Genomic DNA, 18,692 nt, shown 5'->3' on the forward strand with positions numbered 1-18,692 from the left:
ATTTCATGTCTTAGTTTAAATAGGCGCCCACCTGTATAACGAGAGGAATAATTTTCAGTCTTAGTTTAAATAGGCGCCCACCTGTATAACGAGAGGAATAATTTTCAGTCTTAGTTTAAATAGGCGCCCACCTGTATAACGAGAGGAATAATTTTCATGTCTTAGTTTAAATAGGCGCCCACCTGTATAACGAGAGGAATAATTTTCAGTCTTAGTTTAAATAGGCGCCCACCTGTATAACGAGAGGAATAATTTTCATGTCTTAGTTTAAATAGGCGCCCACCTGTATAACGAGAGGAATAATTTTCAGTCTTAGTTTAAATAGGCGCCCACCTGTATAACGAGAGGAATAATTTTCATGTCTTAGTTTAAATAGGCGCCCACCTGTATAACGAGAGGAATAAATTTCATGTCTTAGTTTAAATAGGCGCCCACCTGTATAACGAGAGGAATAAATTTCATGTCTTAGTTTAAATAGGCGCCCACCTGTATAACGAGAGGAATAATTTTCAGTCTTAGTTTAAATAGGCGCCCACCTGTATAACGAGAGGAATAAATTTCATGTCTTAGTTTAAATAGGCGCCCACCTGTATAACGAGAGGAATAAATTTCATGTCTTAGTTTAAATAGGCGCCCACCTGTATAACGAGAGGAATAAATTTCATGTCTTAGTTTAAATAGGCGCCCACCTGTATAACGAGAGGAATAATTTTCAGTCTTAGTTTAAATAGGCGCCCACCTGTATAACGAGAGGAATAATTTTCAGTCTTAGTTTAAATAGGCGCCCACCTGTATAACGAGAGGAATAATTTTCATGTCTTAGTTTAAATAGGCGCCCACCTGTATAACGAGAGGAATAATTTTCATGTCTTAGTTTAAATAGGCGCCCACCTGTATAACGAGAGGAATAATTTTCATGTCTTAGTTTAAATAGGCGCCCACCTGTATAACGAGAGGAATAATTTTCAGTCTTAGTTTAAATAGGCGCCCACCTGTATAACGAGAGGAATAATTTTCATGTCTTAGTTTAAATAGGCGCCCACCTGTATAACGAGAGGAATAATTTTCATGTCTTAGTTTAAATAGGCGCCCACCTGTATAACGAGAGGAATAATTTTCAGTCTTAGTTTAAATAGGCGCCCACCTGTATAACGAGAGGAATAATTTTCATGTCTTAGTTTAAATAGGCGCCCACCTGTATAACGAGAGGAATAAATTTCATGTCTTAGTTTAAATAGGCGCCCACCTGTATAACGAGAGGAATAATTTTCATGTCTTAGTTTAAATAGGCGCCCACCTGTATAACGAGAGGAATAAATTTCATGTCTTAGTTTAAATAGGCGCCCACTTGTATAACGAGAGGAATAAATTTCATGTCTTAGTTTAAATAGGCGCCCACCTGTATAACGAGAGGAATAATTTTCAGTCTTAGTTTAAATAGGCGCCCACCTGTATAACGAGAGGAATAATTTTCATGTCTTAGTTTAAATAGCCGTCCATCTGCATAACGAGAGCAATAAATTTCATGTCTTAGTTTAAATAGGCGCCCACCTGTATAACGAGAGGAATAATTTTCAGTCTTAGTTTAAATAGGCGCCCACCTGTATAACGAGAGGAATAATTTTCATGTCTTAGTTTAAATAGGCGCCCACCTGTATAACGAGAGGAATAAATTTCATGTCTTAGTTTAAATAGGCGCCCACCTGTATAACGAGAGGAATAATTTTCAGTCTTAGTTTAAATAGGCGCCCGCCTGTATAACGAGAGGAATAATTTTCAGTCTTAGTTTAAATAGGCGCCCGCCTGTATAACGAGAGGAATCATTTTCAGTCTTAGTTTAAATAGGCGTCCACCTGTATAACGAGAGGAATAATTTTCATAGGCGCCCACCTGTATAACGAGAGGAATAATTTTCATGTCTTAGTTTAAATAGGCGCCCACCTGTATAACGAGAGGAATAAATTTCATGTCTTAGTTTAAATAGTCGCCCACCTGTATAACGAGAGGAATAATTTTCAGTCTTAGTTTAAATAGGCGCCCACCTGTATAACGAGAGGAATAATTTTCAGTCTTAGTTTAAATAGGCGCCTACCTGTATAACGAGAGGAATAAATTTCATGTCTTAGTTTAAATAGGCGCCCACCTGTATAACAAGAGGAATAATTTTCATGTCTTAGTTTAAATAGGCGCCCACCTGTATAACGAGAGGAATAATTTTCATGTCTTAGTTTAAATAGGCGCCCACCTGTATAACGAGAGGAATATTTTTATGTTTTAGTTTAAATATTTCAGGTTTTGAGAGCAGTAACCCCACCGGAAGGTAGAAGGTTACAACAGGAATATCCAGCAGGAAACAATAAAAATCCCCAGCACCGGGAAGCAGAAGGCGGCAAACTCAGGCACACGAGTCAAAAGGACGCGTAAGGACGCATTTTGAATGAAGCAGCTTGTGAACATTGAGTCATGCCCAGCATGGCAAATCTGATGAAGAGAGCCATACCGCCGAATGAACCATTGAAAGTCTTGATGAAGAAGGCCGTGTCCCCAGCGGTTCAAGCAAAATGAAAACTGGTACTCTGAGGAGCAAAAGGCCCGTACCATCCCTCAAGTTCACAAAATAAAAGCATCGGAGGAAAACGCAAGCCGACAAAGAAGAAATCAGGCATCCACCTGGAGAACAAGGACAAAGAAAGGAAGTAATCAGGTGTCCACCTGGAGAACAAGGACAAAGAAAAGAAGTAATCAGGCGTCCACCTGGAGAACAAGGACAAAGAAAAAAGAAACCAGGCGTCCACCTGAAGAACAAGGACAAAGAAAAGAAGTAATCAGGCGTCCACCTGGAGAACAAGGACAAAGAAAAGAAGAAATCAGGCGTCCACCTGGAGAACAAGGATAAAGAAAAGAAATAGAAATCAGGCACCCACCTGGAGAATAAGGGAATACAATTGAAGTATTGAAGCCAAAAGCCCGCTCATATGAGAAAGAAGCACACTTAGAATCAATAAAGCAGAGGAATACAACAGGAATCTCCCGCAGTAAACAATAAAAATCCCCAGCACCGGGAAGCAGAAGGCTACGGTTAAAATCCCCAGCATTCGACCAAGTTATAAATAGCAGAAGCTCGCCTCAAGAATGCGAGTCAACAGTCTGAGATAATCAACAAAAGCTGGACACAAAAAAAGTATCAAGGTCTGCTCAAGGATATGTAGGCAGAACAAATATGGTATGTTCAAGAACTAGCACCTACAACTAGCAAGTAGCAAGGTTCAAATCCAAAGTCTGTATGAAGCACCATTCAAGACTCAAGATCAAGTTTCAGAAGACTTAAGGATAGGAATCATTGTAACTAGTAGCTGATAGGCTTAGTCAGTCTTTTTCAGTTTTCATTTTTGATGTAATGATCGGACCACGGATCGGAACCTCAACGTAATGGCACCTCGATCGGCTCTGCACCTCGGTACACTTAACCATCTCTCTCATTTCCGAACTACACGTGGCCTGATTCCTGTATAACCAAGGATATGTAGGCAGCTCAGATACCAGGGCTTGGTCACATTCCCTCCCTTTCCTTAGTGTAGTCCGTCCAAGTAATGGTCGGGTCAAAAACATGTCTAGTCGTTCTTTGTCGGAAAACTCTTCGTGTTTCCAGTCAAAGAGGGGCAGCTGTAGACACCAGATTTTTGACCCTCCCCGAGAATTTTCACATTTTTAGCGTGAATATGTGAAGTTGGGTCTAATATAGCTATTTTAACTATTTTTACTTTATTTCGTTGCAAAAAGAAAAATTACAAAAATATATATATAAATTTTTAGTTTATGTATTTCTCATAAACTTGAAAAAATACAAAAATTGTACTTTATTTTTGTACTTTATATAATTTCGAAAATTAACAAAAAATATAGTTCTATTAATGTTTTATAGTCATTTTAATTTTTGAAAAATACAAAAAAATATTACTTTATATTTTATCTTTATATAAAAAAATGAAAATTACAAAAAAAAAATAGTTTTATTAATATTTTGTAGCTATTTTAAATCTTGAAAAATATTTAAAAAAAAAAGATATAGTTTTGTTTTAAATATTAGCCTTAGTTTTGTAGTTATTTTGCTTGCATAGGACTAGTTAAGCAACGTCGTGTTCTTATTCTCGGGTCCGGGCTAAAGAATAATATTCGGGTTCAAACTACCCGGTTTTAGGCCTAATTTTCGGACCTAGCCCATAATAAACCGAGTCCACGACACATGGAGAACCCCACCACGCGTGGGGGACACAAGTCTTGAACCCCACCACGCGTGGGGCTCATTTGTCTTGGCAAAGACTATACAAATGCACGGGCAAAACATTTTGAAAAAGGGGTTGGACAGATTTTTTGAAGGGAAGCACTGTTCATGCTTCTTCTTCCTCAACAAAAACCCTATTGCCTCACGTAAAACCACCCTCAAACCCTAGAAAACTACCATCCGCAACCACCACCCCCCCTCGTCGGAGCTCCAGCCGCAGTCCGTCGCCCTCCCCGTCGTCACCATTCCAAACTTCCCCTACTCCGGACCTCCATAGCTGCTTCTTCCTCACCAAGAAAAACCCAGCAGAACTCCCTCACCTTCCCCCACGCCTTCGCTGCTATCACGCAGCAGCTACTGCTGCTTCCTCGTCGGAACAGCTACCATCAACCACCCTCGCACCCCAGCAACTCCCCAAAACCACCAGCCCGGACGCCTTCCCCATCGCCTACAACCACCGGCAGTCCCCATCGCTGCTTCACTCGTCGTCCTCCTCGCATCACCATCTCGTCCGAACACCAGCTCCGACATCGCCTCAAACCACCACCAAACGACCACCCATCCCCTCCAAAACTCCAACGCCATAACCGTCGTCATCTGAATACCACGTCCAAACGACCACCTGCTCCGACGACACCAGCCCCTCGTCATCATTTTCCGGTCGACAACCACCCAACCCAGCTCCTTATTCGCATCCAAACGACCCCTTTCTGTCGCACGTTTTGGAGCTAGCCTGCTGCGTCGCAAAATCCAGCAGCAACAATAGTTTTTGGTCCAAGCTTTCTATTTCCATCGAGGTCGTCTTTGGTTCGTCGAGGTCCGGTACGTTGAGCTTGACGTCGAGGTTCCGTCGTTCTGTTATTGGAGAGGTGTCCGATAGTTGTCGGTCCAGTTGGTTGATGTTCTTGCTTCAAACAGGTGCATACGCATTTTTAAACTTGTGATATTTGCTTAAATGGAATGAAACGATATGGATTTCCTATGCAGTGTTTGTGTATCATCTTTGTTGAATTGCTCTTCATTTTTACCATGGATATTATTACCTATTAGAATTTGTTTTTTTGTTTAATCTCGGATGGCTTCACTAGTAGGAAATCGTAGTTGTTTTAAGTTTGCCCTTAAATAGTAAAAATGAGATGAGCCTCGCAAAAAAGAAAAAAAAGAAAAATGCACAAGCCGCGGGGCCCTCTAAGTGTATATATTAAATACTTAGATTCCGGGACGGGCCGTTTAGCAAATTTCACGGCCCTACCCAAAATAATAACGCGCTAGTTGCTTTAGGCGCGCCTTCAATAATTTATTCTCCTTAAACTCGGGTGCGCATTTATGTGACCCAAATCCAAGTCTCAACGAAATCGAAATGTATCTCTAATCACGGGTACATTGATTGTGACGTGGTCTGAGATGCATTTCCATGACGTTGCAAATTCTCTAAAAAAAATAATAATAAAATGAGGCGAGCCTCGCCAAATAAAAGGGACAAATTGCGGGGCCCTCACAAAATATATGTATTAAATACTTAGATTCCGGGACGGGCCGTTTAGCAAATTTCACGGCCCTACCCCAAAATAATAATGCGCTAGTTGCTTTAGGCGCGCCTTTAATAATGTTATCTCCCTAAATTCGGGTGCACATTTATGTGACCCAAATCCAAATCTCAACCGAGTCGAGATATGTCAATAACCACGGGTGCATTGATGTAACGTGGTTCGAGATATGTTTTCACGACGCTGCAAGTCCTATAAAAATAACAGTGAATGATAAAAGCGGTTAAAAGATAAAATTGGCACATAAGTTCACATTTGTATAAAATCAGATAATCAAGCCGAATATAACAGTTGAGCGACCGTGCTAGAACCACGGAACTCGGGAATGCCTAACACCTTCTCCCGGGTTAACAGAATTCCTTATCTAGATTTCTGGTACGCAGACTGTAATATGGAGTCATTCTTTTCCTCGATTCGGGATTAAAATTGGTGACTTGGGACACCTTAAATCTCCCAAGTGGCGACTCTGAAATAAATAAACCAATCCCGTCTCGATTGTCCTTTAATTGGAAAAAACTCCCCCTGCCCCCTCGCGGGGCGGAAAAAGGAGGTGTGACAATGGTCTAGTGATCATTTTTCCTTGATAACAAGCATCACGAGAAAATTCGTCATTTGTAAGAATCTTCAAGTTCTTTAATGGATGCACACTCGAATTTTCAGTAATTCGTCTCATCATTATTGATCCGGGATGGCCCAAACGGCCATGCCAAAGCACAAAAATATTTGAATCCGTAAACTTCTGGTTTACGATAGAGTGTGCTTCAATTGTACTAATTTTTGAATAGTATAAGCCAGAAGATAAAGTTGGTAACTTTCTACAATGCATTTCTGGCCAGTAATATTCTTTGTAATACAAAGATATTCCCTGTTCATTTCATCTATTGTCTCTACATGATACCCATTTCGGCGGATATCTATAAAACTCAACAAGTTTCTTCGGGACTTGGAGGAGAACAATGCATTGTCTATAATAAGTTTTATTCCCTTAGACAGAAATATTATGACTCTTCCGGAGCCTTCAATCAAACTTATATTACCAGAAATTGTTGAAACATTTGCTTTTTCCTTATGCAAATAAGAAAAGTATTTCTGATCGTTGAATATGGCATGAGTTGTTCCACTATCAATAACACACATATCTTCATGATTTGTCTTTGATCCAAACATAATTTGAGGGTTATCCATATTCTTCAAAATAACATAAATAAAATATATTATAGTAAACATCATTATCAAAGCATAACTTTTATTTATGTACAACAATTATATAACCATACTATCTATTACAAACAACAAAAATTAAAATATTTACATTTCTACAGATTCACTACCGATTACATGACTTATTTCTCCTTTTGGGAGTGCAAAGTAATCAGCTACATCCAAATGCATGAAGTCTAAATTATCTTCAGAAATAAAATTTGCTTCAGCATTTTTCTCTGTCTTCTTCATGGAGGCTTGATAAAGCTCAACCAGGTGCTTTGGAGTACGACAAGTACGTGACCAGTGCCCTTTTCCTCCACATCTATAGCATGCATTTTCTGCATTTGGCGCTTGCACCGCTTCATGCTTTTGTTCCTTCCTTTTCCACTGCTGGTGGTGAGGAGGCTTCTTTGGTGCATTATTATTACCATGATTGGGGTTTCTTCCCCGACCACGGCCATGACCACGACTGGGGCCACGACCTCTTCCACGTTTAGCTTGGTGGAAGTTCGTCTCATTCACTTCAGGGAATGGACAAGAACCAATAGGTCGGCTTTCATGATTTTTCATTAATAGCCCATTATGTTGCTCTGCTATAAGAAGATGTGAGATAAGTTCAGAATACTTTTTAAATCCCATCTCCCGATATTGCTGCTGCAGGAGCATATTCGAGGTATGAAAAGTGGTGAAAGTATTCTCCAACATATCATGATCAGTAATATTATCACCACATAATTTTAATTGGGAAATAATTCTGAACATAGAAGAATTATACTCACTGATAGATTTAAAATCTTGTAGCCTTAGATGAGTCCAATCATAACGTGCCTGTGGAAGAACGACCATCTTCAGGTAGTCATATCTATCTTTCAAATTATTCCACAGTATGACTGGATCTTTAATAGTGAGATATTCCATTTTCAGGCCCTCATCAAGGTGATGGCGTAGGAATATCATTGCTTTGGCACGGTCTTGGTTTGATGCCTGATTTTTATCCTTGATGGTGTCTGCCAGACCCATCACATCAAGATGAATTTCAGCATCAAGCACCCAAGACATGTAACTTTTGCCCGATATATCCAGGTCTACAAATTCAAGTTTAGAAAGATTTGACATTATTTAGGAAAAGAAAGTTCTTACCTCTAATACTTTCAAAGTATTTGCTCGAGATGTCAGAGTCTCGTGCTGATAACGTGTTATAAAATAAAGACTGTAAAGTAAAGACAAGTATAGAGAGAAACTGATATATTATTCGAACTCAAACTGATGTACATAATGAACTGAAATCTCTTCTATTTATAGAAGAAAGGAAGTAGCTGTGTAAGCTGCTACTACAAGCTGTTGTGTAAGCTGCCACTACAAGCTGCTGTGTAAGCTGCTACAAGCTGTTGTGTAAGCTGCTACTACAAGCTGCTGTATAAGCTGCTACGCAAGCTGCTGTGTAAGCTGCTACTGTACCAGATATGGATAATCTTCTACTGAGAGCAATATTTATCCATAACGGAGTACTGAATGGTTAAGCTTATTATATCCGGTATGGATAATCTTCTACCGGGGTAATGTTTATCCATAACTGGGTACTGAAAGGATAAGCTTATTATACCCGGTATGGATAATCTTCTACCGGGGTAATGTTTATCCATAACTGGGTACTGAAAAGATAAACTTATTATACCCGGTATGGATAAACTTCTACTGGGGATAATGTTTATCCATAACCGGGTACCGAAGTGATAAACTTCTTCAGGAAGCTTATTTCCAATATAGTACTAAATAGATAAACATATTTACGGTGGAATCCCATATGGATAAGCTTCTTCAGGAAGCTTATTTACAACGAGTACTAAATGAACATCCATAATATAATATATTTATAACACAAAAGATGCATAACGGAATAGTTCTCCAAAATTGCTGCTGTTCTTTAGCTATTCTTTGGCTCTGCCAGCTCTCCGACAGACTCCTAATATTGTGAGGCATTACCCAGGACACTCCACAAATATTCAGGATTAGATCCCAACATTGCATTGAGACTTCACAATCAGAAATAAAGACACCAAGTAAGTTGGAACTCCATCTACTACACTATTAATAAGAGTGAGTCTGCCCCCAAAGGACAGACACTGTTTCTCCCATGAAACCAGCTTTTCTGCACATTTATTGACAACTCCTTGCCAGATTCTCTCGTCATTCTTTGTTACTACTTGTTGTCTATCGAAAACAGCATATCTACCTTCGCAAGGTAGGGATAAGGTTTGCGTACACTATATCATCTTCAAACCCTACCTTGTGGAATTATACTGAGTTTATTATTGTTATTGTACATGGCAGCCTAAATATAGTGTGAAATTCTCCACTTTACATCCCATTATATCAGCAATTTCTTCAACACTTGGCTTCGCATTTATGCTGAATACACTACTTTTTGCTAAATTAACTAATAAGCCAGTCACAACTTCAAAACTCAACAATACCCCTCTGAGATATAGAAACTCTTCTTTCTCAGCTTCACACAAAAGTAAATTATGTGATATGACCATGTTTTCCTCACCAATATTTCCAACATTTAAGCCTTTAATCCATCCAAAATCTTCAGCTCTTTTGATTATTTTTGCTAAGAATTTCCATCATCAACACAAAAAGGTAGGGACATAGGAGATCACCCTGTCTTAATCCTCTCCGAGATTTGAAAAACCTTGTGGATTCCCATTAATTAATATTGAAAATCTCATATAGTTGACACACAATACTTAATCCGTTTGACCCATCTCTCACCAAAATTCATTTGTCTCAGAGCATTCAGCAAACATGACCAATTTACACGGTCATAGAGTTTCTCAACATCAAGCTTTCAAGCCACACATTCATTGGCCACCAAAGCAACATCAGCTATTTGTCTACCCTTTATGAAAGCATTCTAATGGGCCGAAACTAGTTTATCAATCACCAAATTGAGCCTTTCTGTCAACACCTTAGCAATTATCTTATAGATACTTCCTAGAAGGCTAATAGGTCTAAAGTCTTTTATCTCCATTGCTCCCTTTTTCTTAGGTATCAATGTAATGAAAGTAGAATTAAAACTTTTTACAAATGTACCTTCCTGATTTAAAAAAAAAAAAACTCCAGTGTATCCTAGACATCCTTCTTTACTGTATTCCAATACTTCTGAAAGAAAATTAGATTAAAACCATCAGGGGTAGGTGCCTTGTCCCCTTTGCAGAGTTCAACTACAATCTCTACCTTTTCCATAGTGAATGGTCTCCGCAGCCAATCCCTTTCTTCATCAGACAATTTGTTCAACTTCTCTTATAATCTTCTCATCTTCCACTAACTCCCCATCAATCACTAATCTGTCAATTGTTGTTATAGCTTTTATGAGCATTAGCTTGTTTGTGAAACAACTTTGTATTTCTATCGCCTTGTTGGATCTATGGACATCTAGATTTTTGTCTCGAGGAAATTTCCTCAGAATTAAAGATCTCCTCAAGCTCTTTTCTAATAGAACTCCTTTCTGCCACCATTTTGCTCTTCATTTCCGATTAAATAGACCACCATGATCCAACTCTTCCAGTCTTGCTAGGGTCTTATTTTTTCTTTCCTTCAAATTTCTGAACACTTCTTTATTCCACTTTTTAATGTCGTTTTTCAGCAATATCAACTTCTTGCTAAGACAGCATCAGGCTTGCGTTGGATATTTGTATGATTTCCACCATTTATAAACCATGTCTGCAAATTGCGCGTATTCAAACCACATATTCTCAGATTTGAAATATCCTTTCCCTTTCTCCAGTCACCACATTCTAACATAATAGGGCAGTGATCTGAAGTCAGTCTAGGAAGGACTCTTTGCTTAATCAACTTAAACTGCTCATCCCGCCCTTCTGATATTAAGAATCTATCCAACCTCGAGGCACAATGGTTACTTTCTCCTTTAAACCATGTGAAAGTACCCCCATTAAGTTGGCTGCTCCAGTTTCTAGCTTCTATAATGCCCATATCGTGTATTGGTTTCACTAGACTGACTACTTTGATTTTTTAGATACATGTTGATAGCTGTTATGAGCTATAGGGAGTTTCTGCTGTTACTTTTTAGGAAGGTGTTTTCTCTTCTACGAGTAAAAGCAGTTTACTGAATGTTTGAACTTGCTCATTGAGCTCGCTGAAGAGATGCATGAAATTATTGTTCTTAAAGACGATAAAGTTGTAACAATACCGAAATCATATATGTATATGCAATGGCGAACCTAGAAAAAGGGTGTTCAGACTTGAAAGAAGTAAACAAATTTCCCGCCAAATGGTGTTCAATATATGTTTATATAGATCTAAAATCAATATTTTACTTATATAAAGTGTAATTTTTGGTCAACTGACCACGCTTAGCAAAAGGTGGCTTCGCCCCTGTGTATATGTATGTACTATGTATGTTAACATTACCAATCAGAATCCTTCATTTGAGCTCTCTACAATATGGCACTTGGTAATAGCCTACCTGCAATAGTTATTCAAATTTGCCTTTTCTAAAAAAATTGCAGAAAAGAACAGGACAAGTTGCAATATTTTGGAAATACTGACACCTTTTGCCATCCGTTTTGTTTTTGAAATAGAGATTTGTGTACAACAACAACAACAACAAACCCAGTATGATCCCAACAGGTGGGATCTGGGGAGGGTAGTCTGTACGCAGACCTTACCCCTACCTAATGCAGGTAGAGATTTGTGTATTAGTGGAAAATAAACTCGCCACATGAACTAATACTGTAATGACATGTGTCATGGGAGTTAAAACGACAAAGAAGGATGGCGTGTATCGAACACCCACGGGATCGCTTGTGCAAATACCGTACCTGTTAACTTTGAGGTTGATCATAAGAGAATAGCTATGAGGTTGATAATTAAAGTCATTAATAGCTGCAGATATGGAAAGAATCAGTCAGATCCCTGATTACACGCGATTTGTTATTATTACTTCAAACGTTATAAATCGGTCACGTAACGGGCAATTAATGCAATAAATGGCAGTAATGGGCAGGAACTAAGCAAGGCAAGTGGTTACGAGATGTAATACTATTACGAGATTGCTATCCGACCCTCCCATAAGGATAAAAATAACACTACAATCCCGGGATAACTAATTTCGGGATTAGTTCTACCGCGATATTATCTCAACCAAACTTGGGATAGACTCATTTTAAATTTAATCCCCGGATTAATTAGAGCGTGCTTTAGCTTTATGACACAATAATGTTCCTGCACAAGGAGGGTAGAAAGGCGCTGATGGCTTTTGCTGTAGGTTAAATGTACTAGTGATAGATATTAGGTTTCACGGACGTCATCATTTGGGAGCTCAAGAATCTTTTCTGGTTTCTTTTCTCTTTACATGAATTATATCAGATTTTAATACGTTTAGGAAATGATGTAAACATTTTGTTGTTGTCTCATTAGTGGGACAGACAATGTGGTGATACTAGTAGTGTACAGGTCCATATTGTGTCTTTTCTTGGTCATGCTTGAAACTGTTGAAATTGCCTGTCCGTATCAGTAGTACTAGTTTTAATCTCGTATTCCTTCTGCTTCGATTTCGATTACTACTTGAGGTTCCTTCTGCTTTAATTTCTTATTACTATCTTACTGTAGTTGCTGCTTCTCTTTACATGTCTTCTTCGCTATCGTATTCCTTTTATTATGCTATGTTTTTGCTTTCCTTCTGCGTATACACCACCCTCTCTAGACCCCACTTGTGGGATTACACTAGGTATATTATTGTTGTTTGTTGCTTGAAACTGTTGAAAGATGTATTAGTTCAGAATAGGAGTTTGATACTCTCTGTTTGATGCATACTCATATTGCTGAGTTGCTGCAGGATATTCTCTGGAGTACCAAAAGAGGGTGCGACTGCAGTCTAAGCAGTATCCACTTCTTGTTTAAAGAATATTTGTCCAATCTTGTGGTGGCTCTAATGTATGTCAAAGTTTGCTATCATCGCCTGGCAATAGCGGACAAAGAATCTGGTATTTCATATTTGTTTAAGTGGAAGTAAATATGTTTAATGATAAGATGTTATATCTGATATTGCCTTTCCTAGTTCTCTAAGAGTATGTGTAGAACAAGCACATATGCGAAATTGTTTTTTAAATGGTGGAAATGTGTTGAAAGTTATTTTCTTTTGCAAAAAGCAGAGTTTCTGTCGCATATTTATGGAAAATCTTGCTCCAGGGAGTATTGGGATGGTATACAATGTGTTTTGATCCAAAATCAGCTCTGCTCTTTCTGTTTTCTTCTTTTATTGCTGTTCGTCTGACTGTGCCAAGCATAACAACTATCAAAGGGAACATTTTTCACTGGCAAAACTTTGGTACATTTTGATTCCTTTGTGTTGCAAAATTCTATCATTAACATTATTCTAATCAACATTCACAAATTTCAAGAGATGGGTAGCTTCAAAACCACAACAAGAGTAGGAAATGGAGGAAAAAAAATACAGAAAACAAGTTACCTCTTGAAAGTAAACAAGTACATAGAAACTTTACAGTTATCAGGCCCTCAGCTTTCTCTTCAGCCTTGAACAACAGACTCTTGATATCATATCGAGCCAACTCATCATGTCCGCTAAGAATGTGAAATAGGCATTCCTCCAAGAAGGGTTGACAATTAAACAGCCCAAGATTCCCCAAAATGCAAGAAAGAAACCAAACACCATTGATATATAAAACTCCCGAGATGGAAACTCCACATCCTCACCATGTTCTTGAGGATTCATGTTGCTGCTATGATCAATATGGGGACTAGGAGGAGCATATCCGGGACATTCTTGAAGAGGAGGACCGCAGAGTTGAGCGTTACTACTGTAGGATGATCTCTCAAAAGTTTGGAGTTGAGTGCTTGATGGAATTCTCCCTGATAAGTGGTTGTTTGACAAGTCCAATACACCAATAAAAGTCAAGTTAGCAAGGCCTTTAGGAATCATACCAGAAAGCTGGTTTCTTGACAGGTCAAGTGACTCCAACATCTTCATTTGACCTATTCCTTCAATGATACTTCCATTCAGATCATTTCTTGAAAGGTTCAAAGATTTCAATCCTCTCATTTCAGCTATTTCTTTAGGGATACCTCCAACCAACTTGTTACTTGAAAGATCAATAGTCTTCAGATATGTTAAAGGATTCTTGTACTCAGCCTCCTGGTTTTTCCATTGAACCAATAAATTGCCTAAGTACGAGTAAGGTCGAGGATATTTGCCATAGAAACCTTGAACTTCAAATCCCATTGGCTCACCCAAACCATTTTCTTGATGCAGTAAGGTAAAATTATTGAAGCATTGTGGAATTTTCCCAGATAATCCATTTGCTGAAAGGTCCAGTATCTGAAGAAACTGAAGCTGACAAATGATCGATGAAATGCTGCCATAGAATTTGTTGAACCGCAGGCTTAGAATGCGCAAGTTGAGTAGGTCAGTCCCTATCCATGCTGGGATTCTTCCTGTCAGCTTATTCCCTCCAAGATCCAAGATTTGCAACGACTGACATTGCGAAAAAGAAGGCAACATTCCACTAAAACGGTTCTGGCGCATGTATAACGCCTTTAAATTTGTCAAGGAGCCTAATGACTCTGGAAGTTTTCCAGAGAAATTGTTATAGGCTAGATTAAGAACAGCTAGATTAGTCATATTCATCCAACAATCAGGAAGCTCTCCTGAGAATTGATTGTGTGATAGGTCAAGGGAAGTGGCTCCTGTTGTACTTTTACAAATGGAAGAGATGGATCCGAAAAACTGATTTTTGTGCAGGTAAAATATTTGCACATTTGTAGGAACTAAAGGCAAAGGTCCTGAAAAGTTGTTAGAGCTTAAATCTATAACCATGTAATCATATGTATTCTCTGTTAAGTCAGACACTCTTCCACTGATTTGGTTGTTGGAGAGATTCAAAATCTTTATATCGGGAGGTAAACCTGAGAACCAACTTGGAAGCGTGTCTGAAATATTTGCAAGAGAGATATCAAGAACAGTATAACTGTTTTGACTTTGAAGCCACTTGGGGAAAGAAGGTCCCAAATTGCAAGATGGAAGGTTTATAACTTGAAGCTGAAAAGGAGGAAGCCAATCGAAGCTCGTCTTCAAAGCCAACGAGTTGAACGATAAGTCCAAACCCACTAAACTGGAGAGGTTTGAAAGGTGGGATTCAGTGATTGTACCCTTCAGGACATTGTAAGAGGCATCAAAACTTTCTAGGTTCGATAGTTGCCCCATACTTTCTGGTAATCCTTCCAGCCTATTGGACGAGACGTCCAAAATTTTAAGCTGTGAAAGCTTTCCAATACCTTGTGGTATCCTCCCATTGAAGTGATTAGATCCGAGATGCAACTCTCTCAATGATGGAAACAATGCTAAATCTGGTAATGGCCCTCTCATTTGGTTATCAGACAAGTCTAGATACTCAAGGCTCGAAACTTGTCCAAATCTTTCCATGAAAAAACCATTCAGCACATTTTTCTGCAGGTATAATCTCTTTAAGGCTGAAAATCTTGTGACATTAACCAATGAACCAAACATTGAGTTGTCGTTCAACCCCAAAACCTCAAGTGTTTTCCTACTGCCTGATAACCTGAGAAACAACTCAGGAAGCCATTGGTATGTCCGAGTGTCAGACATGTCCAGATAACGTAAACGTGTCAAATTGCCAAAAGAACTTGGAATCCCACCTTTAAGATTAAACTCATTTGCAAGATTAAGATGTTCAAGATGCATCAAGTTCCCAAATCGATCATCAATTTGACCGTCTAGCTGATTATTGGAGAGGTCTATACTAGTTAAGCTTGTGCTAAAATTGAATAACCAGCTATATTTAGCTGAAGAAGAAAACTCATTACAACATAAATGAAGAACAGAAAGAGAGATCAAAGAAGAATTGGCTATTTCAGCTGGAGATGGAACCAATTTAGAGAGTCCACAAAGACTCAAGTCAAGTTCTTTCAATAAAGGGAGCTTAGTTATCTCTTGAAACCAATTCTTTACTTGGAAGTCACTACCACCTAGACTCAATAACTCTAGAGAAGAGAGATGAGAAAGCCATCTAAGGTCCTTTACTATAAGATTATTATATCCAAGATCAAGAATCCTCAATGAAGTTAGATTCTTGAACTGTGTAGGAATTAAACCAGAAAGAAAGGAAGATGAGAGGTTCAAATACTCTAGTCTCTTAAAGGAGCATATGAATCTTGGTATTTCACTTCTTTCAAAATCATTCACACTAAGGTCCAAGAAATTCAAATACTCCAACTCAAGTAAAGAAGGACTAAGTTTACCTGTCAATCTTGGAGCAAAACAAGCACTAGCAGAACAAGTAAAGGCATTGTGAAGATCAAGAACAATTACATGACCAGTTGTTTTGTTACATTCAATACCTTTCCATTTGCAGCATTCTTTTTTATCTTCTTCATCACCCCATGTTGATAATTGACCAAAATTATCATTAAGGCCTCTTTTGAACTCAAGAAGAGCATCTCTCTCCTTTTCTATACACAGAGTCAATCCAAAAGCTGCTTGTAGGAGCAGTAAAGACAAAGTAACAAGGAAATGAGCTGAACTTGGATATTCCCTTTTGCCCATTGTTCAAGAAGCAACTAAATGTTATGTGTTTTTTTTTTCTTTTCTTTTTGAAATCTTTAGCTTATCCTGAACTAACTTTCAAGAATGTGCAAGGAAATGTATGTAGGTGTCTTGCTAGGAAATTTAATGCTCGACTATCCGAGTAATATGTTGTCTTCAAACCCAATTTGAAGATTAGAAAAGGACTATTCAGGAATAAATTATACTACAGATTTTATTAAATATTTGATATAAGAAACAAGTGGCCCCACCTTGAGAAGAAAAAGATCAAAAGAGAAATGATTGATTACATCTGATTTTCTCCGATAAGCAAGTTGTAGTACTGGAGATGAGTCAAGAAAGACGGGCTAGTTGAGTTTGTACCAAAATACTGTAATAAGAAAAGGAAAATGTGAGAGGCAGTGGAATTGGAAGATACTAAGGAAAGCCATCTTGGAAATGGATTTGGATGTAATTGGGTATAATTATACAATTTGACATGTTTATTTGGCCAAGTAATTACTTGGTCAGCATGAAATTGAGTGTAATTACACTCTCCAACTCTCAAGGGGAGGTGAGAATTGATAGTAATTACACTGTGTAATTACAAGGTTGTTTTTTAGTTTCTTTCCTTTTTGTTTTTATTTTAATTTATTTTCTTTATAACTTTTTATTTCTATTATTTTAACTTTTTAATTTTATTTTTACTTTTTAATTTCTTTTGAAATTTTAAAATATATTTTCTTTGTACATTATTTATCTTTTATTTCTCTATCTTTACTTCTCGTGATTCCATATAATTGCTTACTATATTTTATTTTTTATTTATTTTATTATTTTGCTTTTTTAAACTACATCTCGTAATATTAGAAATAATGAGTCATTAACAAACTTGATATAATGAGTGATGCAATTAAAGTGAAATTTCGTTATTAAATGTGGTTATAAACTTATCATGTTTCCTAGTTATTAAGTTGCAACTTACTATTATTATGTTGGAATTTGACATATGTTAAACTAATTTTTTTTTTTTTTTAATTTTGAAATTGTGTTATATTCGTGGTTCAAATTTACTTATTTTAGTAGTATTGGCTCACATTGAATGTTGTTCATTTTTTAGCTAGATTTGATAGATTAGTTTTGTCAAACATTTGAATAATGTTATGACATTAAATTTGTAAATTAATTTATTTTATCAAACATGAATTCCATGATGTTCTTACAAAACGTATATTTTTTTATTTTTGTAAGTATCTAAACTAAATATTATTAATTTAAAAAATATATATAAATTACAGTATTAATTATAAATATACGATTACTAAATTAATGTATATTCACGAAAAAATATACATTATATTAACTTTTAAGTTTTGATAATTATTTAATTTAAAATTTAATCTAACTGTGTAATTACACTTGTGCAACCAAACAGTAAACTTGTAATTACACTATGACAAACAAACAGGTTATCGTAATTACACAACTGTGTAATTACCTCTATTTTAAAAGGTAGAATTGGGACTCGCCCTAGGGCAGTGCACTCGTAAAACGCCCCTGGGCTTATATGTGGGGTTTAGTTCCGTGAGACTTACGCAACGCCTTACGTATTGGGCTCGCCTCATAGAACTTTATGCAATTATATGCAACTAACCTTGTAAATCCTCAAATTTTCTTAATAAATCGTTAACTATTCAAAATTACTTTTTTCTTAATCATAAATCATTAACATCAAGTCTTAGGCTAATTTTCAGCAAGTAGGAGCAGTAAAGACAAAGTAACAAGGAAATGAGCTAAACTTGGATATTTCCTTTTGCCCATTGTTCTTTACTACAAGCAAGAAGCAACTAAAAGTTTTCTTTTTTCTTTTTGGAAATCTTTAGCTTATTTTATATAAATATAAATATATATACACACACATATTCTTGCATGCATGCATCAATTTCCGAGATAACTTTATGTATGCGTCTTGCTAGGAAATTGAATTCTTGACCATCCAAGTAGTAAGTTGTTTTCAAACCCAATAAATTAAAGATTAAAAAAAGACTCTTCAGGAATAAATTATACTACTACTGAT

General features: G+C 37.3%; 2 protein-coding genes across 2 annotated transcripts; both read right to left on the reverse strand.

The window, feature by feature from the left end:
• Nucleotides 1-9,041: 9,041 nt before the first annotated feature.
• LOC142172457 (uncharacterized) lies at nt 9,042-10,281 on the reverse strand. The gene is made up of 5 exons (XM_075236078.1): nt 10,183-10,281; nt 9,980-10,132; nt 9,808-9,880; nt 9,395-9,646; nt 9,042-9,265 (listed from the first exon to the last, which is right to left on the reverse strand). The coding sequence occupies exons 1-5, from the start codon at nt 10,279-10,281 to the stop codon at nt 9,042-9,044; spliced, it is 801 nt and encodes a 266-aa protein (XP_075092179.1).
• Nucleotides 10,282-13,366: 3,085 nt separating this feature from the next.
• Nucleotides 13,367-16,828, reverse strand: LOC107818331 (receptor-like protein EIX1). Its single transcript, XM_016644323.2, has one exon. The coding sequence runs from the start codon at nt 16,634-16,636 to the stop codon at nt 13,565-13,567; it is 3,072 nt and encodes a 1,023-aa protein (XP_016499809.1). The 5' UTR covers nt 16,637-16,828; the 3' UTR covers nt 13,367-13,564.
• Between the last annotated feature and the right edge of the window lie 1,864 nt (nt 16,829-18,692).

This window comes from Nicotiana tabacum, chromosome 18 (assembly GCF_000715075.1).
Source record: "Nicotiana tabacum cultivar K326 chromosome 18, ASM71507v2, whole genome shotgun sequence".
NCBI classification, from domain to species: domain Eukaryota; kingdom Viridiplantae; phylum Streptophyta; class Magnoliopsida; order Solanales; family Solanaceae; genus Nicotiana; species Nicotiana tabacum.